General features: G+C 41.7%; 1 protein-coding gene across 1 annotated transcript in view; it reads right to left on the bottom strand.

Moving 5' to 3' along the window:
* The window catches only part of SH3KBP1 (SH3-domain kinase binding protein 1), a 224,528-nt gene that overhangs the window by 174,600 nt on the left and 33,473 nt on the right, over nucleotides 1-16,455 (bottom strand). The window contains exon 3 of the mRNA XM_006835591.1: nucleotides 5,623-5,717. Coding sequence (XP_006835654.1) covers nucleotides 5,623-5,717 — 95 coding nt within the window. The remainder of the gene's footprint in view (nucleotides 1-5,622; nucleotides 5,718-16,455) is intronic.

The raw sequence follows: 16,455 nt of genomic DNA, 5'->3' as shown, positions 1-16,455 counted from the left end.
GAACCAATAGATCCGTTTGGAAGAAGTGCAGCCAGAGTGCTCCTTGAAGGCCAAGATGGCCCAACTTCGTCTCTCATACTTTGGACATATTGTCAGGAGGGACCAGTCGCTGGAGAAGCATATCATGTCTGGTAAGGTGGAGGGCCAGATAAAAGAGGAAGACCCCCAACGAGATGGATTGGCCAAGTGGACAGCATCAGTGGACTTAAAAGCGTGGCAACAGTAATGAGGTTGGCCCAGGATCGGGCAGTGTTTCGTTCTGCTATGCATAAGGTCGCTATGGGTAGGTACCGACTGAAAGGCACCTAACAACAACATAAAGCCTCCACAGCTCTGGAAATAACGTACAAAGACCTGAATTATTTGTGGGTATCCCTCATGGATAGCTGAGGGGATCAGTTAAATTCATCTATATAAAGTTCTAGGAGCATGGTAAGCACTGGATTAATGTACAGGGTCGCTATGGGTCGGACCCGACTCGATGGCACTTAACAACAACAACAACAACAACAATTACTAAAAGAAATATAATCATTTATGGGAAAAAGGGAGGAAAGTTTGTTGAAGTAGAAATGAAAGAAACTGGGTTAGTTAGGGTTCACATCTACCTCTACCCTCACAGCATCTGTAGCTCCAAATATTTGGGTCACAGCTTGATACTTTCCTAGGAAAAGGCAAAACTCATTTTTGTTTTAGTTCCTAGTGGTCATCATTACATAGGAGTCCTGGTGTGGCACTGTGGGATAAAGCACAGGACCACAAGGTCGGTGGTTCAAACTCACCAGCCGCTTCTTGGAAACCTTATACAGGGTCACTATGAGTCAGAACTAACTCAACAGCACTTAACAACAACCATTATATAATGTTATAGGCTTCCTCTTTCTCTAGGTTGCACTTACTGGTTTCTTCCCATGAACATCAATGTTGGCTTGTACTGCCTTCTTTTCCTTCACTCTATCTCTACCAATACACGAATGCAGTCAATAATAGTTTCTCTTTCAGTGCTTATCTTTGTTTATTAATATGCTTACAGCAAGACACAGCTGCCTCAGGGAAGCCTTTTTTATTGCAAACACCTAAAGATCCTTGTCGACTAAGGGGTCATCTCAGGAATACTTCCTCCCAGTCTCAAAGGCCGAGAGTGGGAACACTGTTCCTCTCCACAGCTGTACTGCTTCTGCCCCAAGAAGCCGGGCCCAAGGCAAGCCACAGTCCCTAAGAGCAGCCACTCTGGCCACCGATGACTCTGTGGCCTCTCTAGGGAGCATCTTGGGTTGGAAAACAGAACTCAGGCTTCTGAACCTTTTCAAACTTGCTCTGGCCACAAATCAAGAAGTCTGGGATAGGAGTGGCAGGAACTCAGGAGAGGGAGCTATTTCTGAGTGACTGGAGAAAAAATGCTAAACACAGGTGTATTCAGAACGAGTGGAAATTTTTCCAAATCCACAAGGATTCTTTATAAATAAACTAAAATACCATCATTTGAGCTGCCAAATTTAATCCTAGTTTCCAGGGATACACACAAATCGTTCAGGTGTTTGCACAGAGCTGTGCAGGGTTTATAGGCACCCACTAAAGGCGTCTGATTCCTTTTCTAGAAAGCTACATGAACTGACAACCCAGGATTACACACTAGTGCAATGCCTGTCCTGTGACTCCTGTCTTAGTGGGGAAACCGCTTTAACTAACCAATAAAGGAAAACATGAGGTAGAATTTGGGGTCCATTGAGAACACTTTACAGCAAAAACAACTGAATTTAGAAAACAGCAATTCAGGCCTATCACTTCCACTCATACGTATGGAAATGCACATGCAACAAGTCATGGTGAAATTCATTTTACAATAGCAACAACTCACCTGAATCTATGTGAACTTCTGGGCAATTCCTCCCTGTTTCCCTCTAATGTCAGCAGAGTTGTACAGACTCAGGCTGCACTTCTCCCACTCTCAGCAGAAAATATACGATAAGATCTCTTTCCAACTTCTTCATAAAACCTTGCCTGCTATGAATTCTTAACTATGTCTGGAGATGTGTTACCATATTTACCTACTTGATAACATGACATCCAACCTCAGCAGCAAACTAGGCCCAGTCACAAGAGCCCTCCAACTTCCAGGAAGCTGAAGTATGAGAACCATCAGTCAAAGTGGAAGTGACCATTCTTGGGTCTAGGTACCACTGGTGGCCCCCACTCCCTGTGAGCAGTGCTTCATACATAGTGTGTTAGTACATCTTCACGGCAGCTTGTGAGGTTGGCGTCAGGGCCCTTATTCTGTGGCAGAGAAAACTTGGATTCAGAGAGGTTGAGTAACGTATCTTCTCAGGCAGTACCGAGAAGATGCATGTGAATAGTCACGTGGGTCAAGGACAGGCAGACAGAATGAAGCCAGACTGTTCAGCAATGTGTATGCCTGGAGAGTGTACCTGGGTTTTACAATAAAGGAAAGGGATGTTACTAGAGACAGTTCTTGGAGCAGAGGAGTTACTGAGCAAAGTACTGGAATGGGACATGAAGGAGGGGCCGTGCCAACAGAAGCTAGGAAGAGGACTTAGGAAAAAAGTGTCTAAGGGCTGTAGGGCTGCTTGGCTTGGGTGCAATCTGGAAGACCAAGTGGCAAAATATTATGGAAATTTTAGGTCCCAGTGCAGGAATTCGTGTATAAGCTGATCAAGGAACCAGATGTATAGGGAAGACAATCTGTTCATGTTTTAGAAATGCAGTATTAATATTTGTTGGCTCCATTACGTTTCTAAACTACTTTTAAATATCAGATCGATTAAACAAGAAAAATGTGACATCACCATGGGATAACTCTTGAGAGCAGCCTTTTAGCCTGCTCACTCTTACTCCTGTGGGCATCAGACTAACAGAGAGTTCCTGCTTGAGCCAATCTTGATAGAAATCAGATTATTCTTATCAGACTCTACCTCTGCCAGGGTTGGAGGGGCAATATAATGAAGATGCATATGCTCTCATCATGATATGTATTTGTAAGCGAGAGGACTGGAGTAGAAGGTCTGAAGCTTGAAATAGAGTACTTAGGTAAGAACATGGTGCTTTATTTTCCTTTCCCCCAAATCTTACTAAATATTACTGTACACCTGGTACACTGGTACAACGGTTTTCAGTTTAAAAGAGGTTGCCTCCTCTGCCGCCAAACAAAACCAACCCCAGGAAAATAGACCCTCTCCTCTGTTACAAAGAACAGCAGTTAGTGAATTCTCTGAGTGCTTCATCATCATAGGAAAGGGAGCTGCCCCTTACCTATTATACACAACCCAAACATCCATGGTAATTATTGAAGTAGTCGTATCATGCTTCTTGCCCATTTAGCCACTTCCTTATTGCATTTGTTTGTCTAAAGGTATGGTTCAAAATAAACAATGCAATCCATAATTGACCAGTTAATAAATATCAGTTGATTGATTCATTATGGATTCCAGATGATTCTTAATCCAGATTTTGAAATGACAATTCTAGTGAAGGAGTCCTGGTGTGGCGCTGTGGGTTAATGCGCTGGACTGCAAAGCCAGTTTGAACCGCAAGGTCGGTTGTTCAAGCTCACCAGCCACTCCTTGGAAACCCTATACAGGGCCGCTATGGGTCGGAACTGACTTGACATTACTTAGTAATAACAACAACAGTCTGGTGAAATATATAATATACAAGTGATCTTTAGTCGGTTGTTAATCTTGAAATTCAGCTGGAATGTGTCATTTATCTACCTCACAGAAGTGTGCAACAACAAAAAATAAATTATCAATTATATCTAAAAATAAAATAAATAAACAATGCATTGTGTGTAAGAAAGTGAGGCTCCACAGGATGGTGAGGGGAAACCACAGTCAAATCAAACCCACTGCTGTTGACTCGATTCCCACTCCTAGTGATCCTACACTGCTCCCTAGGAGGTCAGAGGCAGTACATCTCTATAGGAATACACAATCTCATCCTTCTCCCATGGAGTGGAGTGACTAGTGGGTTTGAACTGCTGACTTTGCAGTTAGCAGCTCAATGCATAACCCACTAAACTACCAAGTTGCCTGAGGGTGAGGGACCTGCACCTGCCTCATTTGCAGAAAGGACCAAGGGATGTATCTTTCCCCTTTGCTGATCTTCCCTGCCACATTCCACACCTATGATATACTGAAGTAATTTAAGGAAGACCTGGTGTAGCACTGTAGGATAAGCACTGGACTGCTAACTATAAGGTCTGCAGTTCAAACCCACTGCCGCTCCTCAGAAACCCTATACAGGGTCACTATAAGTCAGAACTGACTTTCTGGCACTCTAATAACCATGATATGTCTTTAAGAGTCCTGTGGGTTAATGTCCTGGATTGCAAGGTTGGTTTGAACAGCAAGGTCAGCGGTTCAAACTTACCAGCCACTCCTCAGAAACCCTATATAGAGTTGCTATTAGTCAGAACTAACTCGATGGCACTTAACAACAATAGCAACAAAGGTACAAAGATGGCTGAGTTCTGGAGTGATCCGTGGAGCAGGGGATCACTTGTTATTCAGAAAGGCAGAGCCCTTCCCATGAGGACAGGATGAGAACTTTCACTCAAGAGTCCTTGACCTTGGGCAAGTTACTGACCCATTTTTCATCATTAATTCCCTGGAATCTTTGGATAAAGGTGTTTAAAATACGGAACCTCTGAAGCCCTTTTGAGGAGTAACCATGCTTGATTATAAAAGCCCTGGGTGGGAGTGTGACAACACTCTGACCCCTTCTTTCGCAGTAATGGCCAGAGGCAGTGGGCCCCTAGGCTTCCCCTGACCATAACCCCCTGTCCTCTCCCCTTTCACTATATCCCCCACCCTGTCAAGGCCCTGCATGCACACAGGCAGCCATGGTGATCCCCAAGTCACACCTGTGCTAAGGGAATTAGGGGTCCTGCTGCTCACCTGGGTACAAGAATAAAACCACCTGACACTCCTTAAAGACTGTTCAGGTTTTTATCCTACTCGACCATCATAACAACCCTATACTTCACAGAGAAAAGGCCATGTATTCCAGAAATTATGCCAATAATACATCTCCTCACCATTTACTTGGTGAGCACCACTGCATGAAAGCAAAAACATCACACAGTCAAAGCCCTATTAAATGGCATCCCTTTGCACTGATTTTATAGCTCTCCATGTTTACAGGGCTCTGCCTGGAATGATAATGAAACCATCTGACCCTCTTTAGCCCAAACAAGAAAGGAGACATTCTCTCAAGATGTCACCTGCCTTTGATCTGAACAGCAAACATTCACAAAGTGTGTTTGGCCTGTGAGGCATGACCTGCTTTTTCAAAGCCCCTCCGCAGACACTGATGACACAAAGCTTTGCAGCAGGACTGCTGTGGAGGATAGGGCTCCATCTAAGAAGACCAGGGTCAGGGTTATCTCTCCTGGGCTGATATTTTCTGCAAGGCCACACAAATCTGTGACTGGCCCAAGCAAATAGTCTATTCACTTCTCAGTGAGTCCATTCACCTGAATTCACCGGGCTTTGCCTGAGCACTAGGAAAGGTGCTCACAGTAGATCCATGGAAACCAAGTGCCCTCTACAATCAACACCCTCAAGAGTTTCAGAGCTTACATGGCAGGATATAACCTTTGTTTACCTTATTGATGAGAGTGACTATATCGCCTTCTTTGATTGTCAATTCATCGTCATTCTGTGCCTCATATGGAAATATTACTTTGCAGTAATCCTTGGCTGTAAGAAAAAGAAAACACAACCTTTAAAATGCTTTAGCCAATGAGGTGACCCAAAAGAGGCTGTCCTTTAGCCCACTAACTTCAGGAAAAAGCACGCTGAACAGGTAGGCTAGTACCACTGCGCAAAAAGAGGATCATATGCAAAAAACAAGATGGCTCATTTTTAGATTATGCATGTGTGCTCTTTTCATTTTTTTATCCCTCACAAATCATGTGATGTTGTTAAATGCTACTGACTGCTTAATTTCTCTCTGGCAGAGGAGCAAAAAGGTTTCCTTTGTCTCAAGAACACAGACATGTAACACTGTATTATTTGGGTACATGTATAAGCAGACATAATCTTTGAAGAGTAAAATTTCAAATTTTCTGCTGTATATGCTATGTTAAGGAACTCTGGTAGTGTAGTGGTTATGAATCAGACTGCAATCCACAAGGTCAGCAGTTCAAAACTACCAGCTGTTCCGCGGGTGAAAGATGAGGCTATCTGCTCCCGTAAAGATTTACAGCCTCGGAAACCCTGTACAGGGTTGCTATGGGTCGGAACCAACTCGACGGCACTTAACAACAACAACAACAATATGCTATGTTACAAAGGAGGTATGGTTTACAAAACAATTAAAAATGATCCAATTACGGCATGTCTTTAGAGGCAGATACTGATGTGTTTGTATATGAACACATGCATGTAAATTTGCACTTATCAACAAATATTGCTCAAATGTTCTGCACACACACACACACGTGTATGTTGGCAAGAGGAGTGAACTTATTAAGATATGTCTCATGGTCTCCACGTTGATACCTACCTATTCATAGATGGAGCTATTTATTTATCAGCAAGCAGATGAATCAGCCTTTTTCAAAGAACAAATACTGAGCTACTCAAAAGCAATTGAAATATGTCTGAATTATATCCTTTTAAAGTTTTAGATCCTGGTGTGGTACTGTAGGATCAACACTGGGCTGTGAACCACAAGGTCGGCACTTCAAACCTACCAGCTGCTCCTCAGAAACCATATACAGGGTCGCTGTAAGTCAGAACCAAATTGATAGCACTTAACAACAACAGCAAAGTCTATCTGGGGATGCAACTGCTCAATCTTCTCTAACTACACTTAAGTACCAGTTAAGATAACAGTGAAAACATTTGTGTGAATATATTAGTAAAGTAGTTGGGAAGTTAAGACTTGGATTACTAGGATGTGATGACTCAAGACAGAAGGTGGAAGGAAAATACAAAAGAATTAGTATCTAAGGGAACAGGCATTTATTATTCTGCATCAGTGTCAACAATACTAATTGCTTTGGATGGCTTTAGATATTTCCCAAGGATTAGGCCAGTTCCTAGAGACAGATCATAACCAAGAGCTATATATTGTCCCTAGTACAGTTTGTATCACTGAAATGTGTTAATTATAGTTAATGTCCTATCAATCCAAGAAAGTGATATATAAAGTCAACTGTAATATCCGTAACACACAGATATACTATATTAAGGGTTGAGATATCTGAGAGGCAGAGAGAGAGAGAGAGAGAGAGAGCCTGATTCTGATTCATTGTGAATGTTTTGGGGTTTTGTCCAATGGCTAGAAGCTGTCAGTTACACTACCTGCTGTAATGTTGGAAAACAGGTTTTATCATATGTACTCTGTACCCTGGTAATTTTTGCTCATAAACCTGTGTTAAAATCCCACCAATATCAACCTCAAACAAACCAAACTCATTGCCACTGAAGTGATCTCTACTCACAGTTGACCCTGTAAGGACAGAGGAGAACTGCCCCAAAGGGTTTCCAAGGCTGTGAATCTTTACAGAAACAGACTGCCACATCTCTCTCCTATCAAGTGGCTGGTAGGTTTCAACTATTGACCTTTCAGTTAGTAGCCAAGAGCTTTAACTATGCCACCATCAGGGTTCCATCAGTACTCAAATACCTACCAAATATTTCTAAGCCTACCAACATCCTAGATCCTATCTCTCTTCCATTAGTAATAGCAAACCTCCCAAATTCTGAATCAGTCAAATGTTCTAAAGAGGGAAAAAGCTAAGCATCTTTAAATTGGATAATGATAGCTCCTTACCAATTTTCCTACTGACTGTGCTGGTGAAGTATGACTACCCAACCTCAAAGCTTTACAACACTGTAACAAATACAGTTACCATTGAAGAGCCACCCTGTAGAGTCCTGGCTTTAAGAATAATTTTTTGGATGGAAACCATGGAGACATTCTGCAAAAAAGATCAGACACCCGTGGTCAACAAAAAACGAAGAAGCAGGTCATGTTTCTCAGTCATTTCAGTTGGGGGTGGGGAAGTCAATTAAGTGTGGTAGACACTGTTAGCTGACTACTCAGGAGCCAGGCCCTGCCAGTCTCCACGTTCACAGAATTTTCATTTGTTCTGGTAGGATTTTCAGGAATGGAGAACCCTCCCTACAGCATGAAGGATGAGTAAAATATGTCTATACAAATAATGTTATTCTCACTCCCATTGTTTTAGTGATTGGTTTAGGGGTGAGTGTGTGGTCTACTTTTAGCCAATTAGATGTGAGGAGAAATCTGTTGGAGAGGGAGTTAGATTTTTTTTCCTTGCTAAAAAGAGAAGCCTGAAGAAAACAGTTGCTCCTGCCTTACTGTGTTTAGCATTGTTGGAAGACAGTATAAGGTCTGGGGCTGCCACAGCCATATTTCAATCCTGAGAACACTGCCAAGAGAACCACAGAGGAATGGACACTGGGCCCTGACAATGCTGAGCTGTCTGGAGAATTGTTCTACTTCAGAAGGCCTGCCTATGGCCCCCCAGTTATGACTCCCTAACACTATTGTTGTGTGGTCCAGGTATTCATTACTCAAAGCAGAAGTCATTCTGATATAAAGGAACTCAGCAGAAGATAGGAGAAACTTCCAGTTATCACGTTGAAAAACTTTAGAGTCTGACAAAATAAACAAAATAAAACAGCTACTTCCTATACATCTTTGTCATTCCTTGCCGCTCCCAACTAGTCTTTTGATACATCAGGACCTGGCATATAGTAGAGAACGCATCTCTGCTGAATTGACTTATAACCATCATAGTGAGAAAACAGGAACAAGAAAGTACAGTTGGCCCTTGAACAATACAGGTTTGAGCTACGTAGATTTTTTTTTCTTTCTGTTTTTGCAGTGAGCTCAAGTGTTGCAAGTATCTGCTCAAAACCTGTGTGATGCTAATCATCTCTGAGTGAGCAATTCATCTCTGCACATATAAGTGGGCCCACGCACTCAAACCTGTGCTGCTCAAGGGTCAACTGTACTATATTATGCCTTTAAAATGTTTCACAGGACCATTTTGATGTAGGCTCACAATTTCCCTTTAGGCTAGGAAAGGCAGGTGCCATTAAAAAAAAAAAAAAAAACAGCTTTAAAGAAATAAAATTTATATACCATAAAATGCAGTCACTTGAAGCATTCAGCTTGATGAATTTTAATAAATTTATACTGTTGTGTGCCCATGACAATAAACCAGTTTTAGAACAGTACCGTGACCCAGCTACGCTGTTATAGAACCTATGAGTGAGACTTTAGACACAGAATTATTTGGAAAGCACCAAAAAAGGAGAAACTGAGGAAAAGGTGGTAGATACTTGTATCATGTCTCACCCCTCTTTTTTATCCCCAGGTCCTGGCACAGGGTTCCCTCCGCATTTCCGGATCCCTCAAGAAACACCTATAATGTGGAGGAATTGCTGAGGAACAGCAGTTAAGAGGAAAGGATTCTGGGCCAGGAGTTAGGAAACTAGAGACTGGGTTCGGGCCCCAGTTGGGCTCTCCTGAACACATGATCTTAGATAATCACATTACAGTTCTGGCCTGTCAAATGAAGAATCAGACAAGATTGGGGCATGATGAGAGCTTGGTTAACTTCCAAAAATGTCTTTAAAGCAGTCAAATGTGTTTAGCAAATTGTCAAGTGAAAAAAAACAAACAATTTAAATCTATTCCAGAACTCAACCATAAAACAACTAAAAACAGAGTGTCTTTGTGTCAATTGGAGAACAGGGTTGTCCCATCTCCCATTCAGGACCCAAAAGTTATCGCAGTGAAACTCTGGGGGTTCCGGGAACACACTGGTCTGAACTTGACTGCTGCCAACTCTACCCTGTCACGATTCTAGCAGCAGGCATGCCAAACCAGGCCTCCTGACCAAACGAGGCAACCATCAGCCTCACCCTTTCATTTATTATGATGCATTTAAAAATAAAATTTATTTTTACTTCTAGAGCATTTGGATCTTAATTCAGCAGTGATGGAAAATAAAAACATGTTAGTTTGGCTATATCAATGGTTTGGTGTTTTTTTTTTTTTTTTTTTTTTCACCAATGGTTTGAAGACACTCAAAAACAAATGTATCTGGAAAAAATCATTAACTCAGACACGATTTTTATTTTGTAGTATATAAACAAAGATATTCCCTATTTCAACTGAAACATTTGTTGAACCACCACCTTGAGAAAATTATTGACTTCTCTGGTCCTGTGCTATACAAGTAAGTCCAATCACCCCCTCGACCTTTGCATGGAAGGGACAATCTAATGCCTGGGGAAGGACCAGAGCAGAGCAATGGCGGGAAGAAAAGATGAACACAGGAAGAAGCATACAATAACTACAGCACATTGTTGGTGAGCTTCTGAGGAGGCAAGATTACATCCAAGAGAAGGTTAGCAAAACAGGAGGCATTTAATATGTTATTAAAGAAAAGAGTAATTCCAAATATTTTTTGGATGTGGCAAGGTTATAAATTTTAAATACATAGTACACAGAAATGAAGAGGAAGGGAATGAAATTCATTTTGGAGGCAGGCATTTTCTCATCTAGCCACCAACTAGATAGATTTAACTAGCCTGAGATAAAGTAGGAATAAATACACACATATGTGCATGTGTACCTAGAGAAATAAAGGCACAATTTATTCAAGGATTGAGGTGATTCTGACTCTATTTTTCTTTAGAGAGATTAAACAACAACAACAACAACAAAACTAACAAATTAGCACAATTAGACTGAATTGGTTCTTCAGTTTTTCTGTCTTGAAGTCCTTTAAGCATTTGATACAAAGCCATTATGCAAGGCTGGCAGTTCAAATCCATCAGCCACTCGAAAGGAGAACGATAAGGCTATCTGCTATTGGAAAGATTTACAGTTTCAGAAACCCTAAACAGGGTCATTATAAGTTGGAATCAACTTGATGATAGATTTGTTTAGGAATGGCTAGTGACATCAAGGATTTTTCAATGAGCTTGCTGATCACTTGAATACCCTCGTTGGTGAAATGTCTGTTCAAAGAAAGCAATGAGTCTCTCTTCCCAGAACTCCTCCCACACAGCCAAACAGATTCAAATGTGCAAAGAAAATGTGTACATCAGAAAGCTCAAGACCCTGAAGGCCTCCCAGTTAAAGAGAGGCTGTACTAATTAATTGGCTTTCAATTTATAAGAAATGTGTTCCATACAACCAAGAAAGCCAGTCATGATTTACCTTCCCAAAAGGACATTATTTCTGTCTCTCAACTTCTAGAAACTTACATGAGATTAAAAACAGACTGTTTAAGGAAACTGAACTCACATGCTCACATCACATGACTCCCTTCAGCTGTTTTATAATCCATTCAAGGAAAACAAACATACAAATGAAAAAACAAAACCCTTCATAATAACAGTCAAAAGAACCCCCCAAAACAAACTCTTAGCTTAAAAACAAAAAGGTTTTGTTTTTAAACATAAAAGCACGTAGAACACACACAAGAATAGCAGTATATCCAGGACAAGTCTATGGGCTCAATTTTATGACATGAAGACCAAAACCCTATACTATCATAATCAGATTCTGGTAGAAAGCCTTTCAGGGCTTTCAGCAGGGGTGGAAAGTATGTGGTCATATCTAGAACTAAAAGTTTTTTTCTCCTTTGGGAAACTAGAACAAAGGGTATCAAACTCAGTGATGTCTATTTTCACCAACATCACAATTCTAAATTTTGTTATGAAATTGACAAATAATACCTGAGACAGAACTTGTTCACAGCCCTTTCCTTATTCAGAATAGCTGGGGACAGCATTTTTCAGATTTCAGATACTATATAATGGATAATACCCTCAGTTTGGGTCTGGGGTACACCTAGTCATTAAATACATCAAAATTTCTGCAAGATGTAGAGGACTATTCACCCTACTTGGGAAGAAATGACTGAAAACAGACACAGATCAGTTCAGAATGAGTTTTATCACCCAATGAGTAAGAAAACCTTTTCGTTTTCAGAGCTCTTAGTATTTGGAAATTGCATATAAGGTTGCAGACTCCTAGCATGTTTTCTGAGAAGAGACTAAGTTAAACATAACTAGGGTATGATTCTCAAGGAGCTTATAATCAAGTCGAGGCAGTAAGACACATATGTACACGCATACCTTGGCGATATTGTGGGATCGGTTCCAGTAAAGCAAGTATCACACAAAAGCTAGTCACACAAATGTTTTGGTTTACTAGTGCCTATCAAAGTTATGTTAACACTAGACTGTGGTCTATTAAATGTGCGAAAAGTTTGAAATATGAGAATTACTGAAATGTGACACAGAGCCACGAAGTGCGCATATGCTGTTTGAAAAAAAGAACCAAACAACATGTTCAACATAGGGTTGCCACAAATCTTCAATTTGTAAAAAAAAAAAAAAAAAAAAAAAAAAAGTGGTATCTTCGAAGTACAATAATGGGGTAATCAACAACTCAGGAACTCTTATGGGAGAATTTGCAAGATGTTCTAAGACTCTGATCTGAGAAATAGGGGCTTTATATTTGCTAAGTTCTAAGTAGTGTTTTCCAACCATCCCTGATGATAAGACATATGTAGAACATGTGTTGATTCTTCACTTTTCCAGGTCCCTTCCCTGGGGATCTGAAGCAACACTGAGGTGGGATCAGGAACCCACCTCCTAAATAAGGAGACAGGAGAAGCAAACATAAGAAGACACTGGTTTAGGCCAGTGGTTCCCACATTTGAGCCTGCAACAGAATTACCCCTAGAGCCTGTAAAAACGCATATCACTGGGCCCCAACCCCAGCATGTCCTACTAGGTCTGGGGTGGTACCTGGGTAGGTATTTTCAATTCTAACAAGTCCCCAGGTGATGCTGGTCTCGGACTATACTTTGACAAGTGCTGATATAGGGAACGGAATTAGTGAAAGTTCCATGTCGGGGAGGGGACCTGCGGGTGGGGTGGGGATGGGGTAGGTGTGCTATAGGATTGATTTAGACTGGAAATTGAGTTCTGGATCAGATTCTGAGGGGCTAGTGATGAGGGGTGAAATATATACTAGACTTGTCGTGTATCCAGGAACTGTGAACTGAGCTCCAGACAGCAGGGCTAAGGAGGAACGTCCTCATGAGCCTACTACAGTTGACACCACTGGTTTCCAGCCAGGGCACTTCTGGTTGTCAAAACTGGAGGGGATGATGCTACATGCATCCAGTGGGCAGAGGCCACAGATGCTGCTAAACTAATTCTACAAAAGACACAACATAGCCCCAAGTGATTGGTTAATATTATGTGTCAACTTGGCTAGGCTATGATTTTCAGTGGTTTGGCAGACATTGGACTGATTGATCTTCCATAATGTAACAGAATGTACTCATTCTCCATTTTGTGATCTGATGTGAACAATTAGTGGAAAATGCACCCAATATACATAAATATTTTGACCAAGTTCTCTCTCTCTTGATCCTGCATCTGACTTGTCATTCTCTGACCTCTGGTTCTTGGGATGTGAGCTAACAGCTTGCTGCCTCATAGGTTTTGGGATTCACCAGCCCCTGCAACCACATGAATTAGGAGATGCCTCCAGCCTGACACCTTGCCAGCCTCAACAACTGCATGAGCCATTTCCTTAAAATAAATCTCCCTACATATGTTCGAACAGAACACGGGGACACTGAATGGTTTAAAATTAAGAAAGGTATGTGACAAGGTTGTATTCTTTCACCATACTTAGTCAACCTGTATGCTGAGCAAATAATCCAAGAAGCTGGGCTATATGAAGACAAATGTGGCATCAGGATTGGAGGAAGACTTATTAACAACCTGTGATATGCACATGATACAACCTTGCTTACTGAAAGTGAAGAGGACGTAAAATACTTACTGATGAAGATCAAAGAGCACAGCCTTCAGTATTAATTGCACCTCAATATAAAGAAAACAAAAATTCTTACCACTGGACCAAGAAACAACATTCTTATCAATGGAGAAAAGACTGAAGTTGTCAAGAACGTCATTCTTCTTGGACAACTATCAGAGGTCACGGAAGCAGAAGTAAAGAAATCAAACGATGTATTGAATTAGGCAAATCTGCTGCACAAGACCTTTTTAAAGTGTTGAAGAGCAAAGATGTCAGCTTGAGGACTAAGGTGCGCCTGACCCAAGCCATGGTATTTTCAGTAACCTCATATGCATGTGAAAGCTGGACAATGAATAAGGAAGACCGTAGTAGACTTGATGCTTTTGAGTTATGGTGTTGAAGGAGAATATTGAAAGTGCCATGGGCTGCCAAAAGAACCAACAGATCTGTGTTGGAAGAAGTGCAGCCAGAGTGCTCCTTGGGGGCCAGGATGGTCAAACTTCATCTCTCATACTTAGGACATATTGTCAGAAGGGACCAGTCACTGGATAAGGATATGATGTTTGGTAAAGTGGAGGGTCAGAGAAAAAGAGGAAGACCCCCAGCAAGATGGATTGGCAAAATGGCAGCATCAATGGGCTCAAGTGTGGCAACAATTGTGAGGTTGGCCCAGGACCAGGCAGTGTTTTGTTCTGTTGTGCGTAGGGTCACTATGAGTCAGTATAGGCTTGATGACACCTAACAACAACAAACGTATTTAAGGAGTCCTAGGGAGTCCTGATGTGACGCTGTGGGTTGATGCACTAGATTGCAAAGCCATTTGAACTGCAAGGTCGGCGGTTTAAGCTCACCAACTGCTCCTTGGAAACCCTATACAGCGGTTGCAAGGGGTCGCAATCAACTCAATGGCACTTACCAGAAACAACAAGTGTGGTGCTGTGGGTTAATCTGTTGGACTGCAAAGTTAGTTTGAACTGCAAGGTTGACAGTTCAAACTCACCAGCTGCTCCACGGAAACCCGATACAGGGCCGCTATGCATTGGAACTGACTCAAAGGCACTTAACAGCAGCAGGGTTTTGCTGTAGGATATGCACTGGACTCAAGGTTGGTTTGAACCGCAAGGTAAGCAGTTCAAATCCATCAGCTGCTTCTCAGAAACGCTATAGAGGGTCGCTATGAGTCAGAACCATCTCAAAGGCATTTAACAACAACATATATATTTAAAATACATATACTTCACTGGTTTTTCTTCTCTAAAGTATCTGAAGACACCACACAACACAGAATTATCTTGCTCCTGAAGTCAATCATGCCAAGGTGGACAAGCCTTGGTCCACACTTTAATGTAGACAAGGAAACAAAACAATGTATTCATCATTGTTTGTCCACTCCAATCTAATGCCTTCCCTTAGTTTAACTCAATCCCAACAACGCCTTTGGTCATAGTCAACGCTGTGAATCTGACTTTCAAATGATTTCACAAGTATTAATCATGACACCGTTTACTCTTGTACTTTAAAAACAAATATTTTTTAAAGGAATAAATCTGACAGGAAAAGCCTTCCCTTTTCCCCACTGTGGACTAGAGGTCAGATTGCTACTCTTCCCAATGTCATTTCTTCTGCGAGTATGAGGAGAAGCTCTGAGAGTCTCCGGGAGAAAGGAAACCCACCAAGGTGACCAAAGACAGAGTTAACTTTTGTCCTCCAAGAGGACTGATTTGAATTCTAACTCTTAAGTAACAAAGACAGGATGGGCACCCTCTGAGAAAGTCTCCCACTCTGAAACCACACAGCAAAGTCTGTCAGGGGCACCTATGAAAGGTGCTTCCTAAGAAGTGGGGGGCAGGGGCAGTCTGGGGATACCGAGCATGAGGCTTCAAGACATTATCAGCTGTCAAGTTGGTTCCAACTCATAACAACCGTATATAGGGTTTCCAAGGAACAGCTGGTAGATTTGAACCGCCAACCTTGTGGTTAGCAGTGCAATGTTTATCCTACAGCACCACACCAGGACTCCAAAGGGTTGGATAGGAAGCCTGTAACAAATTGGATGTGCTCAAAATCTCACGCCCAAGAATGTGAGAACTTAAAGAGACTAATTTAGCCAAAATACCCCACCTGAAAAAAAATAAGAGTTTCCATGTGCATATTATAGGGCTGAAGAAAACATGAGGAAATTGATCGTATTTTCTCCTAATTAAACATGTGGTGAAGAAGTAAAACTTAGCTTGGACTGAGGAGATAGGAAAGTACCAGCTCTCCATCGGCCTGGAAGAACAGACTCAGTGAGCACAGTGAACAGGAAACAGTATTTCTCCCAAGCACGCGTTGCAGCTATGAAGTGTCATAACAACCCCCATCTCTGAGGGACTGTTGCTTTCTTACTCCCTGAGAAAGTCTGTCCTCAAACTGTAGACTACCAGAAACTTTGTTTTTTAAAAAGATTCTATCAGTACAAATGTGATGTCCCACTATTGTCTGAAGGAACTAAATCAGTTTGATCCAGAGAAGCAGCCTTGACTGACAACCAAAGTGCCGAGGCCTAGTGCAGTACAGGGTTTCTGGACACATGTTGCACATACACCTTCACTT

The sequence above is a fragment of the Chrysochloris asiatica genome, unplaced genomic scaffold, assembly GCF_000296735.1.
Source record: "Chrysochloris asiatica unplaced genomic scaffold, ChrAsi1.0 scaffold00018, whole genome shotgun sequence".
Taxonomy (NCBI): Eukaryota; Metazoa; Chordata; class Mammalia; order Afrosoricida; family Chrysochloridae; genus Chrysochloris; species Chrysochloris asiatica.
The sequence above is the reverse complement of the archived record's forward strand: the minus strand, read 5'-3'. Positions and strand labels throughout refer to the sequence as shown.